This window comes from Eufriesea mexicana, unplaced genomic scaffold (assembly GCF_001483705.2).
Source record: "Eufriesea mexicana isolate 0111107269 unplaced genomic scaffold, ASM148370v2 scaffold474474840, whole genome shotgun sequence".
Taxonomy (NCBI): Eukaryota; Metazoa; Arthropoda; class Insecta; order Hymenoptera; family Apidae; genus Eufriesea; species Eufriesea mexicana.
The window spans coordinates 479566-494126 of record NW_016907953.1 but is presented as its reverse complement, the minus strand read 5'-3'; the positions used below and the strand labels follow the sequence as shown (position 1 = coordinate 494126).

Below are 14561 nucleotides of genomic sequence, written 5' to 3'. Positions count from 1 at the left end.
ATTCCAATCGATTAGTTAGATCGTTATTAACGTAAATTATAATAATCTAGTACTAATATTATAATAATTCTATTTAAATAATTGTTTCAATGATAACACTCTTCAACACAAACATTAATCTGTTGTATCCATGGAAACAAAAAAATGAATTCTAAAAAGAGAAGAAATAAATGATACCAGAAGGAAGGTAAAAATAATTAAAATCTGAAAGAAATTAACAATTAAATCCAAAATGAAATTATCATTAAATTGTTTAAGAGGTTGGAGTGCCATCTCCAACCTCAATTCGGACACCTACCCCACCCACGCGTTCGAAAAATTTAGATGTGTCATTTCCGAAGTCGATCCAATAAATGACTTGAGCATCGACGCGTCACATTTTATATAGCCCCCGATCGGCCGAAAATCCACGGAAATTTCCGAATTTAGCCGATTTCATAAATTTTTATTTTTCTTCTGTTATAGCCAGTAATTAGTTAATCTTTTCACTGTTATTATAAGCATACGCCGTGAAAGATTTATTATTAACAATATTATTTTCAATTAATAATCGGTGTAATAGTTTATAAACTTTTTGCGACCTAGGGACCTTTTAACACAACTACGCAATAATCTTAATAAATAATCAACAATTTATTAATTTCTTCGCTCGTATTATTAATCTACATTGTCAAACAACTTATGTAATATATAAGAAGTGATAAATTTCTATGATACGCATATAAATATGTCGAAATATTTTTGGCCCTTTTATATTTTTGGCTGAAATGAAGTATTACATGAAGAGTGAAAACATTGGAAGGTTCAATCTGGTGTTAAAAATTAGGTAGGAGCTCTTTTTTAACTACTATGCATTGAAAAGCTAAAATTTGTTGAACAGTGTAATCAAAGTATCAAAATTTCTTATTACAAACAGGCTAAAATTTCATTATATCATTTCTAATTCCACAAAACACTGGATCAATTTGCATTATTGACACGCATATTGCGTTATTCCTTAATTCCGCCAATTATTAACACGTACCATTATATAATACCATAGGATTAATTAATTCGCGGACATATTGATGTTACACGGCTAACCACATATGATTCTGCGTTACCACGTGTATTATATTAATTCTGTATTATACACATCAGAGATTAACGCGTTTGTGCAGTGTATCTCATTCGAATTGTTTCACGTAAATATTTTGAAAGCTATCAAAAATTTGTTCCAATCGAAAGCTTTACTGATTCGAGTGAGACTCTCGTAATCATATTTAAGATTAATTTAGTGAATACTTCACAAACGTGCGAAGATGAATTTTGTTTCCTGAAATAAAATCAGACACTATTCAACACACTGGTAGTTGCAATTCATCATTATCTATGAAAAATTATAAGCTACTTATGGCAAAAAGCTTAATTTATTTTCAACACTAGACAATAATAAAGAATTTATGATAAAACATCGAATAACCATATCAGTACTAGCAATAAAATCCTAACTAACTAAACGTGAGGGTTTAGAATCGCCTCAAAAATTTAATGAACTACTGGAATAATAAAAACGTCAAACATGTTTCACGAACCTATCTTGCCTCGTGCTTATAATTTGATATGGGCGACGTCAAGCAAATAAGTATATCAATACTAAGGCAGGTAGCGCTGGGCGCATCGTTGCTTACGTCTCGTAGCTGGCAGTGGCGCTGCAATAGCGTCCTTCATCCAGTGCTTTAACCAGTGCCAACTAGCGCCACCTTGCACTCTAACTATTCCCGCTTAAACCAACAATTTCTTCTCACGATTATCTTTCTACGCTTTCACGGCGAATAACAGGCTATACCCTTAGGAAATCTCTTCCACAGTGGAATTTAAACTTATTACATAAATAATGAAGCAAATCCATGGCATGCACACGAGGCTAACGACGAAACAGATACTCGTTAGCTTGCCAAGCGTTCGAGGACAGCAGGCCACCCAAAGAGGCTAGGTAAACGCGTTACACGGCAGAGTTGCACGGTGTCAAAGGGGAAGCGGCCGTTTCAACGATTCTGGCCCCAGAGTTGTGCCGTTAATTACGCGCGCCTGCGAGTACGGAAAGGCGGTGGAAACTAAAAGGAACGCAGTCTTGTATAAAAGAGCGACGAGGAGTCGCGAGGGAAAACCGGAGGCGGAAGAAGAGCGGATGGATAAGCCACCACCGAGTAACGAGCCAACTCCTACGGAACTACCGCCTCATATAATCAATTAGAACTCTTGAACGAGCGAGATGGTAATGGAGTTGAGCTAAGTACAAACTGGAGCAAACTGCCGTCGACTCGAACGTATCAACCACCGCATCCTCTAGTCTGAGTCTACTTCAGCCTACCTACTTCCGCGAGAATCAGCGATCTTCGACGACTCGAGGATTCGTTAGGCTATCTTGCATCTCTGGGTCGTACAATTTCATCCTTACTTCGAATAGCATCGAAATAATACCTGCGTGGTGACTCCAGTCAATGGAAGTGGATAAGACGAGGGTAACAGCGAAGTTTGTGGAAGATTGTTTTTGGGGCTTCTAGTGAGTGTTATCCTCGGTGTTTCGAAAGTCGGTAGTCGTCGTTGGTCAGATGGAAGCGCCAGAATGCTAGACAATACTATGGAAATTCTAAAAGCGAACGCAAATTTTTCGTTTTGAGAAAATTAACAGAATGCTTTTACTCTGCTCATTATGGAATACAAGAAAATACTTTTACGATTATGTTCGTATTATTTTTCGTTCCTTTTGCGTGGGCAGAATATTTTCATAATGGAATAGTCTCGAGTATGAACCTTACAATAACAGTAAGACTTAATATTCTCTAATAATTATCGTACCAACATTCTTCAATTTAAAATTAAATAATTGGTCTTTACCAAAAACAAGGAATAGAAATAGTAATATTACTTATACCTCAATGTAATTCTTCATTCATAAGCGGGAGGTTTATACGGAGGATAATATCAAAGGTTATTTCAAAATGGTTCCCATTGTCCAGAAACGGATTGACCTTTCGACATTCGTTTTAAAGTTAGACGAATGTGTCAGCAGAGCCCCAGAATTTTCTCTCATTTTCACTGCCTCCATTTTAATTCCTCTTCTCCCGACCTCGCTCAGAGAAAATCCTGTAGCCGCCACTTAGGATAATCGTCGGTTGGTGTTTTTTTCGAAATTACCCATTATCCCTGGCCATCAGTTCAGGGGACATTGAAGGCGCGCGAAAGAATCTATCACAAAGTGGCCAGAGTAATCTCTGTTATCTTAAGTAGACCCTTCGTTTATGGCTCCTTGGTCCTCGACAAGGCCACTTTCGACTCCTTTCTCATCCCCTTGACGTTGACGGAGTATTGTTCCACGGCCGAGATTTTCCTCAGTCTTCCACTAAGCGGATAGGGTAGATAAGAGAACGAAGGACAGGATCCTGGGAAAATGTCAACTTGTTGTTTATCTTATACCGATTTCGTTTCTGGCCCCATTTACCTGTGATGAATCTCTTGCCCTGAATCGCTGCAATAACTCATAAAACGCGATACGTCACGCGTGTAGCGTAGTATCGCCGCGGGATGATCCAAGACAAGAACGATTCTTGCTAATGATTGGAGAATTTTTGGGAAAATTGGATTATTAGATGAACACGCGAGAATCACGACGGGCAATAAAGATAAAGCATATTTACATTTCGATTAGGCAAGCGTTATTATTGTATCCGGATTTGAGATTAAATTAAGATAGAGTAATTTTCGTTCCTTGACAAAAAACCTTTTTTAATTAAAAAAAAATCATCAACGATAAGTTGTTTCGATTCCACGAGAGCTACGAATATATTGACTTTTAAATGCTCCATTTATCAATTTGAACGTAATTTTCTACTGCGACAAGGAATCCGTACATATACGTAAGTGTGCACTTAAGGAAATTAATTTAACCTGAACTTTGAAACTCTTTGCAAGATGCTACATGAAAAATCGTATGTATTACTTACGTACTTACACGTATATGTACAAAACATTCAACAAAAGTATTTAACCATATAACTTAAATAATAATTGTCCGAATATTGGTATAATTAAAAGTGTATTTCATAAAATTTATCGAAATCTGAGCACGCGGTGTCAGACACTTTAAAATGCAGCCTCCAGACCAAAATTTAAAATTGCTTTTACCAAAGTAACATGGGACTTTAAATATATCTTTCATTTACAGATTTCTTTGGGCACTGAAGTTCTTCGCAGATTCGGAAAACTATACTTGTTGGCCCGTTCTTGCATGATCTTGACACCACTGCCACAAGCATTGCGAATGCAATTAACGTTTCATCGAGGTGTTCCTCCTTAAAGCAGGAGATCGATATCATCGTAGCCACCTTTCCATTTTCTTTTATCATCCTCAGAGTGATTTATTGCTTTCTGGGGTAACGGCCACGCTGAAAGTCATATTCATCAATGTCCATCACGGGCGTAATTACAGTCGGAATTTAATAATAACATCGGGAACTGTATCGGTTTTGCTTCCCGTGTGCATCCTTGAACCGTCTATAAAACGTATGAAATTAGCGGATCGAGCGTGTGTAGCGGTGCTTCATTAACGGTGACGTAATTTATTGCCGTACGGGACAGTTAATAATGATGAGAATTTAATGGCATCGGGGAAACTTCGAAATTTCCCAGACAAACGTTAATCATTTTTCGAACACGGAGAATATGCATAGCTGCACCAGCGAGCGTTGTTAATCATGGTGTGTCGATGAGAAATTAATGTAGCCAAATGGAAGATGCGACATCACGAGTACTTGACGCACGCCCGATTTCACTGTTCATCGACTGAAATTGAACAAAATGAACCATTTCTGCGAATTAATGACGTGATACGTTTTGAGGCATCTGGCCCCGCGCATGCAGCTGATATTGTTTGTTAAATCAGGTGGACAATACCTTGAAAGAGTCAGAGATACATCAGGAAACATAGACGTGTCCTCTCTCTTCCTTTGGCTGCCATTATTATTCCAATTCTCATTTATCGAGCAGGATAATCTCGAAAATTAGCAAGGAATTAGGAACGTGTTTCATCTTCATTCCGAACTTCTCTCCACTCTTACTTCTTCCTTCGGTTTTCTATAAGCAGTGGTAACACTGTGCAGATTTCAGAAGACGACTCGTAAAGAGATTACAGGACCAGCATGAATAGTCCTCGTCTCTAATCTCTACCCTTGGGCCTCACTGATAGCCAACAACAAAGATACTTAGTCCTACTCTTCAGTCCTCCCATAGATCACCTCAGCAAGTTCATAACGATGATGACAGGCCTCAGCAGAGACGTAAAGATCCAAATAGGAATTTTGTTCTACTGTTCCATGCGAATTCCTGAAACGAGATCCCTTTACTGATACCCCAAAATTAACAGGAACTATCGGCTTTTCGTTTCGACCAGGGGTTCCTATCCGTGTCACGGATCCAGATCTCAGAATTAATTCGTTGGCGACGTTTGAGCTATCCGTGAGTTTCTTAGACGCAGCTGCCCCTTGTGAATGGTGGCGGATGAAAAGAGGAACGGGAGGGAACAAAGATACATAAGGCAAGGAACGAAAGGTGGCTGGTGATCCAGAGGCACACACACACACACTGACCAATGCTTCCAAGCGATCCTCGAGGATCTTAGTACATACCCTGAAGTCGCCGGTCCAGAGCGATCTCCGAGTAGCTGGGTCATTCACTGGCAGCGGGCTGTCAATATCTTGGCCAGCCTCTCTTCTCTTTCAATTCGTCCGTTCCTTTGGCTCTCGTGGCTCATGTTCGTCATCGTTTGTGCCGTGAAAGAAATCCCCTCGTTGCTTCTCGCCATTGCCTTCCGGCGTGTCGCCTTCTCGTTTTACACCGCTAAATCCAATTTCATTCCACCGCCTACTGTACATCCCGAAAGGATCGTCGCGGTGGCTTGGACGTCCATTGTACCCTCCTCGTTCTGGTCCTCGTCTCTGTCGAGGATCTAGGGAGCTACCCCTCCGGTATAATATCTTCTCGATAAACTGGTCGCTTGAGTTCCTCCGGGAGTTGTGGCCGTGTGGCTGACGTGATCCATGGGAGGGCAAATGCACTGATTCGAAGGTATTTGACGGTGTGCGGCTTAGATATAAATAAGAAAGTATCTCCTATCCTAATGACATTTTTTAATGAAATTTTTTATTGAAATTGGAATTTTCTTTGTTTCAGGTGACCGGCATCGTTGGTCGAGCTGACGTCCTCGCGTGCATCTTCTTCTTATTGTCATTTCTTGCTTATCACGGGTGAGTGTACTTTCGTTCAGAACTATTTAGCACGAAACGTTAAATATGGTCAGGTTATTGTCGTGTCTCCTGAATTTCCTTCATCGCAATTTCATTCTGCCATAATCTCGCACGTACCGCAAAATTGTACGGTTGATTAACGAAATTTGATAAGTATATTAGTGAAACGAATCGTGCAAACCTGTGCTGACTTCCTTGGGTACTAAGTTAGAAACTTAATTGAAAAAGGAAATAACAACATCCTTAAAATATTTTACTGTAAAATATTGTATTGTATAAAGGGCTATGAGATTGTATTTGAACACTCGTATGGATAGAAATACAGAAAAACCGAGTAATCCATTTCTTCATTCCCCCTCTATAAAGTGTCCATTATTACAGTCCTTATCCTAAAATTTGGAATATTACATGTTAGTCCAGACACGATTGCATTAATTCACTTTCTATCTCAAGATATCCTTAGACCATGAAAATTATCTGTGGCATACGTAGGTCCAAGTTTCAAACTAATCGAGTCAACACAGACGAATAATTTCCAAAAGCGAATAATTAAATTAGACAAGTCCATCTGTTAAGCTTCTTATCAGTTTTGCTGACCAACAAGAGAAACGAGTACAAGGTTCATGCAGTCTCCATCTGCTATCGTCTCATAGCCACATTATACAAGAAACGGGCCTACAATTAGAAAATTATTAATTATTCCTGCATCTCTATATCCACCATTTGGACTTCGCAATAATTAACCTACCGGGCCAACTCTATGAAAGAAGATCTTTCAAAAATTTTAACGAAGGTGATCTATCATCCTCGCAGAATCTTCCCCATCCTCGCAGATTCTACACAGCCCCACTGAACCACCCGACTGAACAACTCACGAGCACCTATCTCCAAAGGGGGTGTAACGAAGGGTAACGAAAAACCCTCGTGCACACCTCGTTTCGTTCTCTTTATCCCGCGTTCAAGTTGCGAGTAACCTAATAAGGTAGCGTGTCAGAGGCATAATAAAGCCATAACTCCGTTGAACTTAGCGACTGCACATACATACGTACACGTACGTCAGCGACGTCGGGCGTCGCTTAGCGTCGAAACGACGCCAGTCCGACACCGAAGCAGCCGCCCATTCATTCTCATGAGCGCCTGGGCGGTGTGTGGAAATTATAAACTAAACTAATTTACTCGAGCCCCAGAAGCAACGCTATAGCGCTAGCTGGCTGGCCTTCCTTCACTTCCGCCAACCTCCTTCCTCCTTGGCCGTTTATATCGATCCCTAAACGTGAAAATATAAAGTGCTTACGAGCACGATCCCGCGAACTTACCGTGGAAATCTTTTTATCGTCGCTCTAAGAGGATTCCGGACTTATGCATGGTAAGCGATGTAACGGCTAGCTCGTCCCACGAACGGGCTGAATTCGTGGGGCGGTCGCTTGGCTTGCCTGACTGCTCTCCTGGTGTACGTACTAAAGGGCTGTTCTGACGTTCATGCTTCTTTTTCACTTTTTGATTTTGTGAGAGAGTTTTGGTGGGAGGCATAATGATATAATGGTCAGAGGGTAAGGTGGAACAGGATTTTTAACTCCGGATCCGCTGATTATGGACATAATGTGTGCTCAAATATCCCTCTATCCGATAATAATCGAAGTGTCAGTATGGAAATAACTGGGTTAGGTTACTTTCCTACCTTGATAAATATCAGAGCAAAATTTGGTCAATTTTGGAAATTAAAAATAGGATGCCTTTAGTGAGAGAGTTTGACTGATAGAAACATAACATGGACATGTGAAATTAACTATTTATCGTTAGAAAATGGCGCTATACCTTATGAAATATACTACCATTAACCATCCATTGTATCCAAGGAACGAGCATCGGCGTATTTCGTAAGACCTGAACATCTCTATCTCCGAGCCCAAAATCCAGCAGCTAATATCCATCCTATCTCAATGTTTCTCACGTCAACGTTTCTATCCCCATGGGAAATCCACGTTAGCGATTTTTTCGCAAATCGAGACCTCCACCACGAGGACATAATTCGACTGGAGCAACAGCGAGTGGCGAAATTAATTCGCACACGAGACGGCCGCGTAATTAAACTTGAACCTTTCGCTGGCCCGTTCCAAAATAGGGTGGCGCCTGGTGCCTCGTATCGCGATCGATAGTCGCGCCTCTAAACGTCTGGCGAACATTTTTTCTTCCATTTCCCCATTTTTCTCCCTCTCTTTCCTTTCAATGGGGGAAAAGGGAAACAGATATCGCGATAGAAACGCGAGTCGTGTAAAATACATGGTATATCGAGAGAAACGAAGAATCACGAGGGAAGCCAGCTGGTTTCGTTTAAATGGCCGTCGAACCGGGTCAGTGTGTCAACCCCCGGGCTTTTAGGTAATGAATCTCGAGTGAATATTTGTATAAAAAAAATGAAGAGGGTAGGGGAAACGTTTGGGACGAGACGTTCATTGTTCAGAATCAGTGACATCGTTCGTCGAATTACTGAAACGTATTCGACAGTTAGCGAATGTCACGTCGCTGAGTCCTTGGATCACTTTGTAACGGCTTGCAGAAACTCTGTCCCTTTGTCCTGTTCCGAGAACTTAGAAGGGGAATTATTTATAATAATTTGAAAAATGTTAACCTCTTTCAGTCACTGACTTTTCTGCTATAAAGGTGACAATACTGTTTGGAACAATAAATAAAAAAACGTGCAATAATTAACAAGTAAAGTTATTTGATTTCCGTACCTTGCATGCATATCAGCTCAGGAAAAATTGATTTAATTAATTGACGATTTAAACATATTTGTACGTAACCTATAAGTCACACAACGTTATGTTGTACTAAATCAATATCGTTTTTAATTCTTATACGTTTTTCGTTCTGTTATTCCATTTCTCTACCATGTTATTTCCCTGACAGTTTTTCGAATATCGACAGACATCAATTTCTTTCCAATATGCATATGTCACCAGTTGTTTTTGATAGATGTTACTGATCACACATGTGTCCCGGTTATCCTGGGATAAGTCAAGGATAACAATAATTGCTGGACCTTATTCATTTATCATGTGCATATAACACACTGTGGCAAATATATACTAATATTGCTACCCTCCTTGACCAAAATAATTCAATTAACGTACCATGCAGCCGCGAAAAGAATTTAAAACCTATAATCCCGTAATTGTCGTGCGTAAGGAACTTCGCAGAAGCAATGAAGTATTAGTCAGAATAAGAGAGGAACAGTCTATTTAACGCACATAATACACAAAGTCGTAGCACATCTCAACTGGGACCGCCATGTCTGTTGGCGGGACGGACAGATGGCGCGACCGAGTTACTTCGAGACTTCTTAGAAGCACAAACGGTATGTCTCGCGCTTTTATGCTGTCCGCACCTTTTGACCTTTGCACAATAATTGTGAGTCGTAGATGGAGGAATAAGAACAAAGGTTCGGCCCAATTACATCGTATCACAAAGGCACCCATCTGTGTGTAGGATACCTTAAGACTGACACGGTTTTAGTTCGTGGCACATTCCAAGCCAGCAACTCTTCTGAACTGAACTCAGCGTTTCGAAGAACTTTCGAAAAGAGGGTAAAGCTATGGCTGCGTGGATCGATTGACAGCTGGATGCAGGATAAAGCGGTTTTCTCGGAACCGGAGGAATTCATTCGCCCTCTTTTCCATTTCCCCTTGCTTTAGCCTGTCCTTTCAACGACGATACTTCTTATTCAGGTAATTGCCGCACTTTAAATTCGAGCATCCGAATTGGATCTTTATTTTCGCGGCTTCTTATGCACGTTTACTTGGAAATTAAGTGGTCCAAGATTTACGTTCCTCAGACTCTTCGATTGGATGCCCTACTACGTTTCCCTACTTCACTTCTCTAACTGTTTCGTGAGTGTCCCGGAGTTCTTCGACACTTCCATGGTAAATTACTTGCTTGATAATATAGATGTTTATTCGATCATTTGTGTTGCAAATTTTGTGTTATAAAATTAAATATCGTACGAATATTGTAATATGAGTTATTAAATACTGTTGAAATGAGGTAGCAAGGATATTAAATATTTTCTAAATATTATATTAAAATATGAAATATTTTTAAAATATTATTTTTTTCGTTCTGTTATTCCATTTCTCTACCATGTTATTTCCCTGACAGTTTTTCGAATATCGACAGACATCAATTTCTTTCCAATATGCATATGTCACCAGTTGTTTTTGATAGATGTTACTGATCACACATGTGTCCCGGTTATCCTGGGATAAGTCAAGGATAACAATAATTGCTGGACCTTATTCATTTATCATGTGCATATAACACACTGTGGCAAATATATACTAATATTGCTACCCTCCTTGACCAAAATAATTCAATTAACGTACCATGCAGCCGCGAAAAGAATTTAAAACCTATAATCCCGTAATTGTCGTGCGTAAGGAACTTCGCAGAAGCAATGAAGTATTAGTCAGAATAAGAGAGGAACAGTCTATTTAACGCACATAATACACAAAGTCGTAGCACATCTCAACTGGGACCGCCATGTCTGTTGGCGGGACGGACAGATGGCGCGACCGAGTTACTTCGAGACTTCTTAGAAGCACAAACGGTATGTCTCGCGCTTTTATGCTGTCCGCACCTTTTGACCTTTGCACAATAATTGTGAGTCGTAGATGGAGGAATAAGAACAAAGGTTCGGCCCAATTACATCGTATCACAAAGGCACCCATCTGTGTGTAGGATACCTTAAGACTGACACGGTTTTAGTTCGTGGCACATTCCAAGCCAGCAACTCTTCTGAACTGAACTCAGCGTTTCGAAGAACTTTCGAAAAGAGGGTAAAGCTATGGCTGCGTGGATCGATTGACAGCTGGATGCAGGATAAAGCGGTTTTCTCGGAACCGGAGGAATTCATTCGCCCTCTTTTCCATTTCCCCTTGCTTTAGCCTGTCCTTTCAACGACGATACTTCTTATTCAGGTAATTGCCGCACTTTAAATTCGAGCATCCGAATTGGATCTTTATTTTCGCGGCTTCTTATGCACGTTTACTTGGAAATTAAGTGGTCCAAGATTTACGTTCCTCAGACTCTTCGATTGGATGCCCTACTACGTTTCCCTACTTCACTTCTCTAACTGTTTCGTGAGTGTCCCGGAGTTCTTCGACACTTCCATGGTAAATTACTTGCTTGATAATATAGATGTTTATTCGATCATTTGTGTTGCAAATTTTGTGTTATAAAATTAAATATCGTACGAATATTGTAATATGAGTTATTAAATACTGTTGAAATGAGGTAGCAAGGATATTAAATATTTTCTAAATATTATATTAAAATATGAAATATTTTTAAAATATTATAATAATAATGTGAAATATATTTAAAGTATTATAAACTGAATATAAAATATTAAAAATACGTTATAATACACAGAGCAGATACCTTAATGGTACTGCAAGAAAAATATTGTTATGAATATTACAAAATTATATATTGCATAAAATTTACGAGTAACTAGTATTATAGATCGTGGATGTTTCAAGTAACATAATCTCGTGAAATGGATGTTGCAAAGTTTCATAAATTCGGAATATGAAGTTTGAATATGAAGTCACGTGATGAATCTACAATGAGGACGCAAGCAGACGATGCTGCTTTCAACAAAAGTCACTTAATAAACTGAGAAATTATGTATCTTTAGAAAGACTGTGTCAATCTGAAGAATGCTAATAGTGTTCGTGAACTTTCGTTGAATATTTTTCAGCCATCGACATCACCGTGAACTTTCGTAAAACTTAGACTAAACATCCACCAGCTGGAACTCACAGGTCAAGGAAACTTCTGTTCCTCGGCAGTTCTTATACGTTAAGGTGTAGGAAATATTTTTTGGTTCTCGAGGGATGTCGTATAATTGGAAGGTGTAATTAGACCTTTCCATGTCTTACCAAAAAATACACACCCCTTCAAAACCACTCCAGACGGAGAAGTTTGAGGACCCAGGCCTTTCTATAATTCATCGAAGATCAGGAAAGTCGAAAGAGAAAGCTTCAGATCGCGAACTTGGAACATTTTCAACCCTTAAACCATTCAGGAACTTTAACTTCCCTATGGATTTCAATTAGGTCATTTAGAATACATGGAGCTACCTATTGATAAAATCATTTGGAACTTGGATAAAGCAAATAGTTGTAATTAGTTAGGTTTATAGTATCGTTCCAGAAGGACATTATAATCATACTTTTTACAAAAATAATATTTAGCCATCATGGACCATTATTTAAATAAATGTACAAAGAACGGTATATTGTGTATTACGTACTTAGTAACACCTTAGGCAACTAGGATATATAAATTTGTAAAAAATGTATTCCTTCGAGATACAATTCATTGAATAAGTAGCTGTACATGTTTTATAATATTAATGAAAAATTAGAGGCCATAATTATATTTATTTTGAATCAAACAATTTGTCATGATACAACTTCTTGTATCGATAAGAGTAATAAAATTATGTAGGGAGGGACACGAAATAAATGAAACAGCCTGTATAAACGTCTGCTCGAATTAATTCTGGACATACTAATTTTCTGTCGCTGGCGGTATAGAAAAGGTTCATTTTGCATAACGTTAACGTATGATATTATATATCTGCATTATTCATCCCGGTGTAACTTAGCCACATGTATATTTAATCCCTGGAATATATTACAGAGGTTCCCAAAAGAATTCTAAGGAAGTTCCTGCCTATTCTCCTACGCGAATATTTAACGTATTCCGATTCCGGTGCAACTTTCATTTTCAACTCTCTGCAGCCAAGTCTCGTTGAGTTCATGCTGGAATTGTCCATTTTAAATTGTAACCTGAACATAACGGGTATAAATAATAGTAATATCAGCGGTTAGATTAAGGTAAGTAAATATATTAATTACAGGTCAATCTCCTTATGAGTCGACATTAATCTTTATCAAAGCAGGTATCCATTTCTAGTAATTACATGTTAGGAGAAGAATCCGGAGACCTGTCTTTTCAAATGGATTGGCAAATATAGTGTTAAATTCACCTGTTACATAGCAGTGCAATAGCCCAAACGTGACACGCAAATCCTAATATCCGTGTTCGTGTCAAGAATTATCGATCATCGTTAAGAAACCTAATTATCCAGCCGGCCAATTATTCCTCGAGCGCGAGCAATCTGCGCTACGAAACTCTTAAATCATTCGCAATTAAGCACCCTTCCGACCGACCCCTTGAAGAAAGAACGCTTCCATTCCGACTACGAGCAGCTGCATTCATTAGCCTGATGAATCTATTGTTGAACACAGGGCATACCCCGATAAATCATAGGATCAACGACCTTGCCGCTTAAATCGTTATCTCACCCCCACCCTCCGCACAACGTCCCGGTATTCGCTCTTTTGTTCCATCGGTGAACTTACAAATTCACCAAACGCCTCGCTTTTTTGATCCGGCCTTCTTTCTCAGCGCGGTAATTGCCGGCTGAATATCCAATAAGTAATAATTTCATCGCGTAATCCCTCGTCTTCCGACGCTTGCACACCCGGCGGGCCCGTTTTTGCAGCCGAACCTCGCAACTCGGCACCCCGGCTAGTCACGACGACCGTTCATTAATCTTACTTACGGAGCTTTGATGTAAATCGCAAGAAACGTCGGTGTCGCTCTGCTACGGACGTTCTCACCGTTTTTGCCCCTCTCCATGGTCCGCGCTTTTGCTGCCATGTCGCTGGCCCATTCCGCGTCAGACTCGTTCGTACAGAGTCCGCGCCGTGTCGCTGCTGGTGGCCCTGTCACGCCGAGGATCGTGAGTCCGGCCGCGTACCAGGATGAGAGCTGCCATGTTTCTTTCCTCGGTCAGATCGGACTTCAACTTGATTGCGATGATAACGTGAATGGATGCAGGGAACGTGTTCCTGTCATAGGCTTTATTTGTATTTCCGTCTTACCGTGAGTGTGTGGATCTTTATTGAATCATTCAAAAGACTTGCACGAAGCGAAATAATACAACTTTATGCTCCTGAAAATTATTTATTCTGTGATTTTACTTTACTTTTCTTTTCGATTTATGTTTTCGTTTAGGAGAAATTAGGCTTTGATATTTGTCTATTTCGGTCATCAATCATGAAACATGTAGATTTTGCAATAATTAATTGTATAATAATAATTATATAATAATTCGATTTTGTAATAATTAGTAGATGAAGTTATTATCGAATTTATCGTCAAAAGCTTAAACGCTTTTAAATATTCTGCTCTTATAAAGTC

The 14561-nt window shown here is 39.4% G+C and overlaps 1 protein-coding gene across 1 annotated transcript in view; it reads left to right on the top strand.

Annotated features, from left to right (window-relative positions):
* LOC108547175 (transmembrane and TPR repeat-containing protein 1) overlaps positions 1–14561 on the top strand; it is a 310690-nt gene that overhangs the window by 148557 nt on the left and 147572 nt on the right. Inside the window, exon 3 of the mRNA XM_017899583.1 lies at positions 6211–6284. Coding sequence (XP_017755072.1) covers positions 6211–6284 — 74 coding nt within the window. The remainder of the gene's footprint in view (positions 1–6210; positions 6285–14561) is intronic.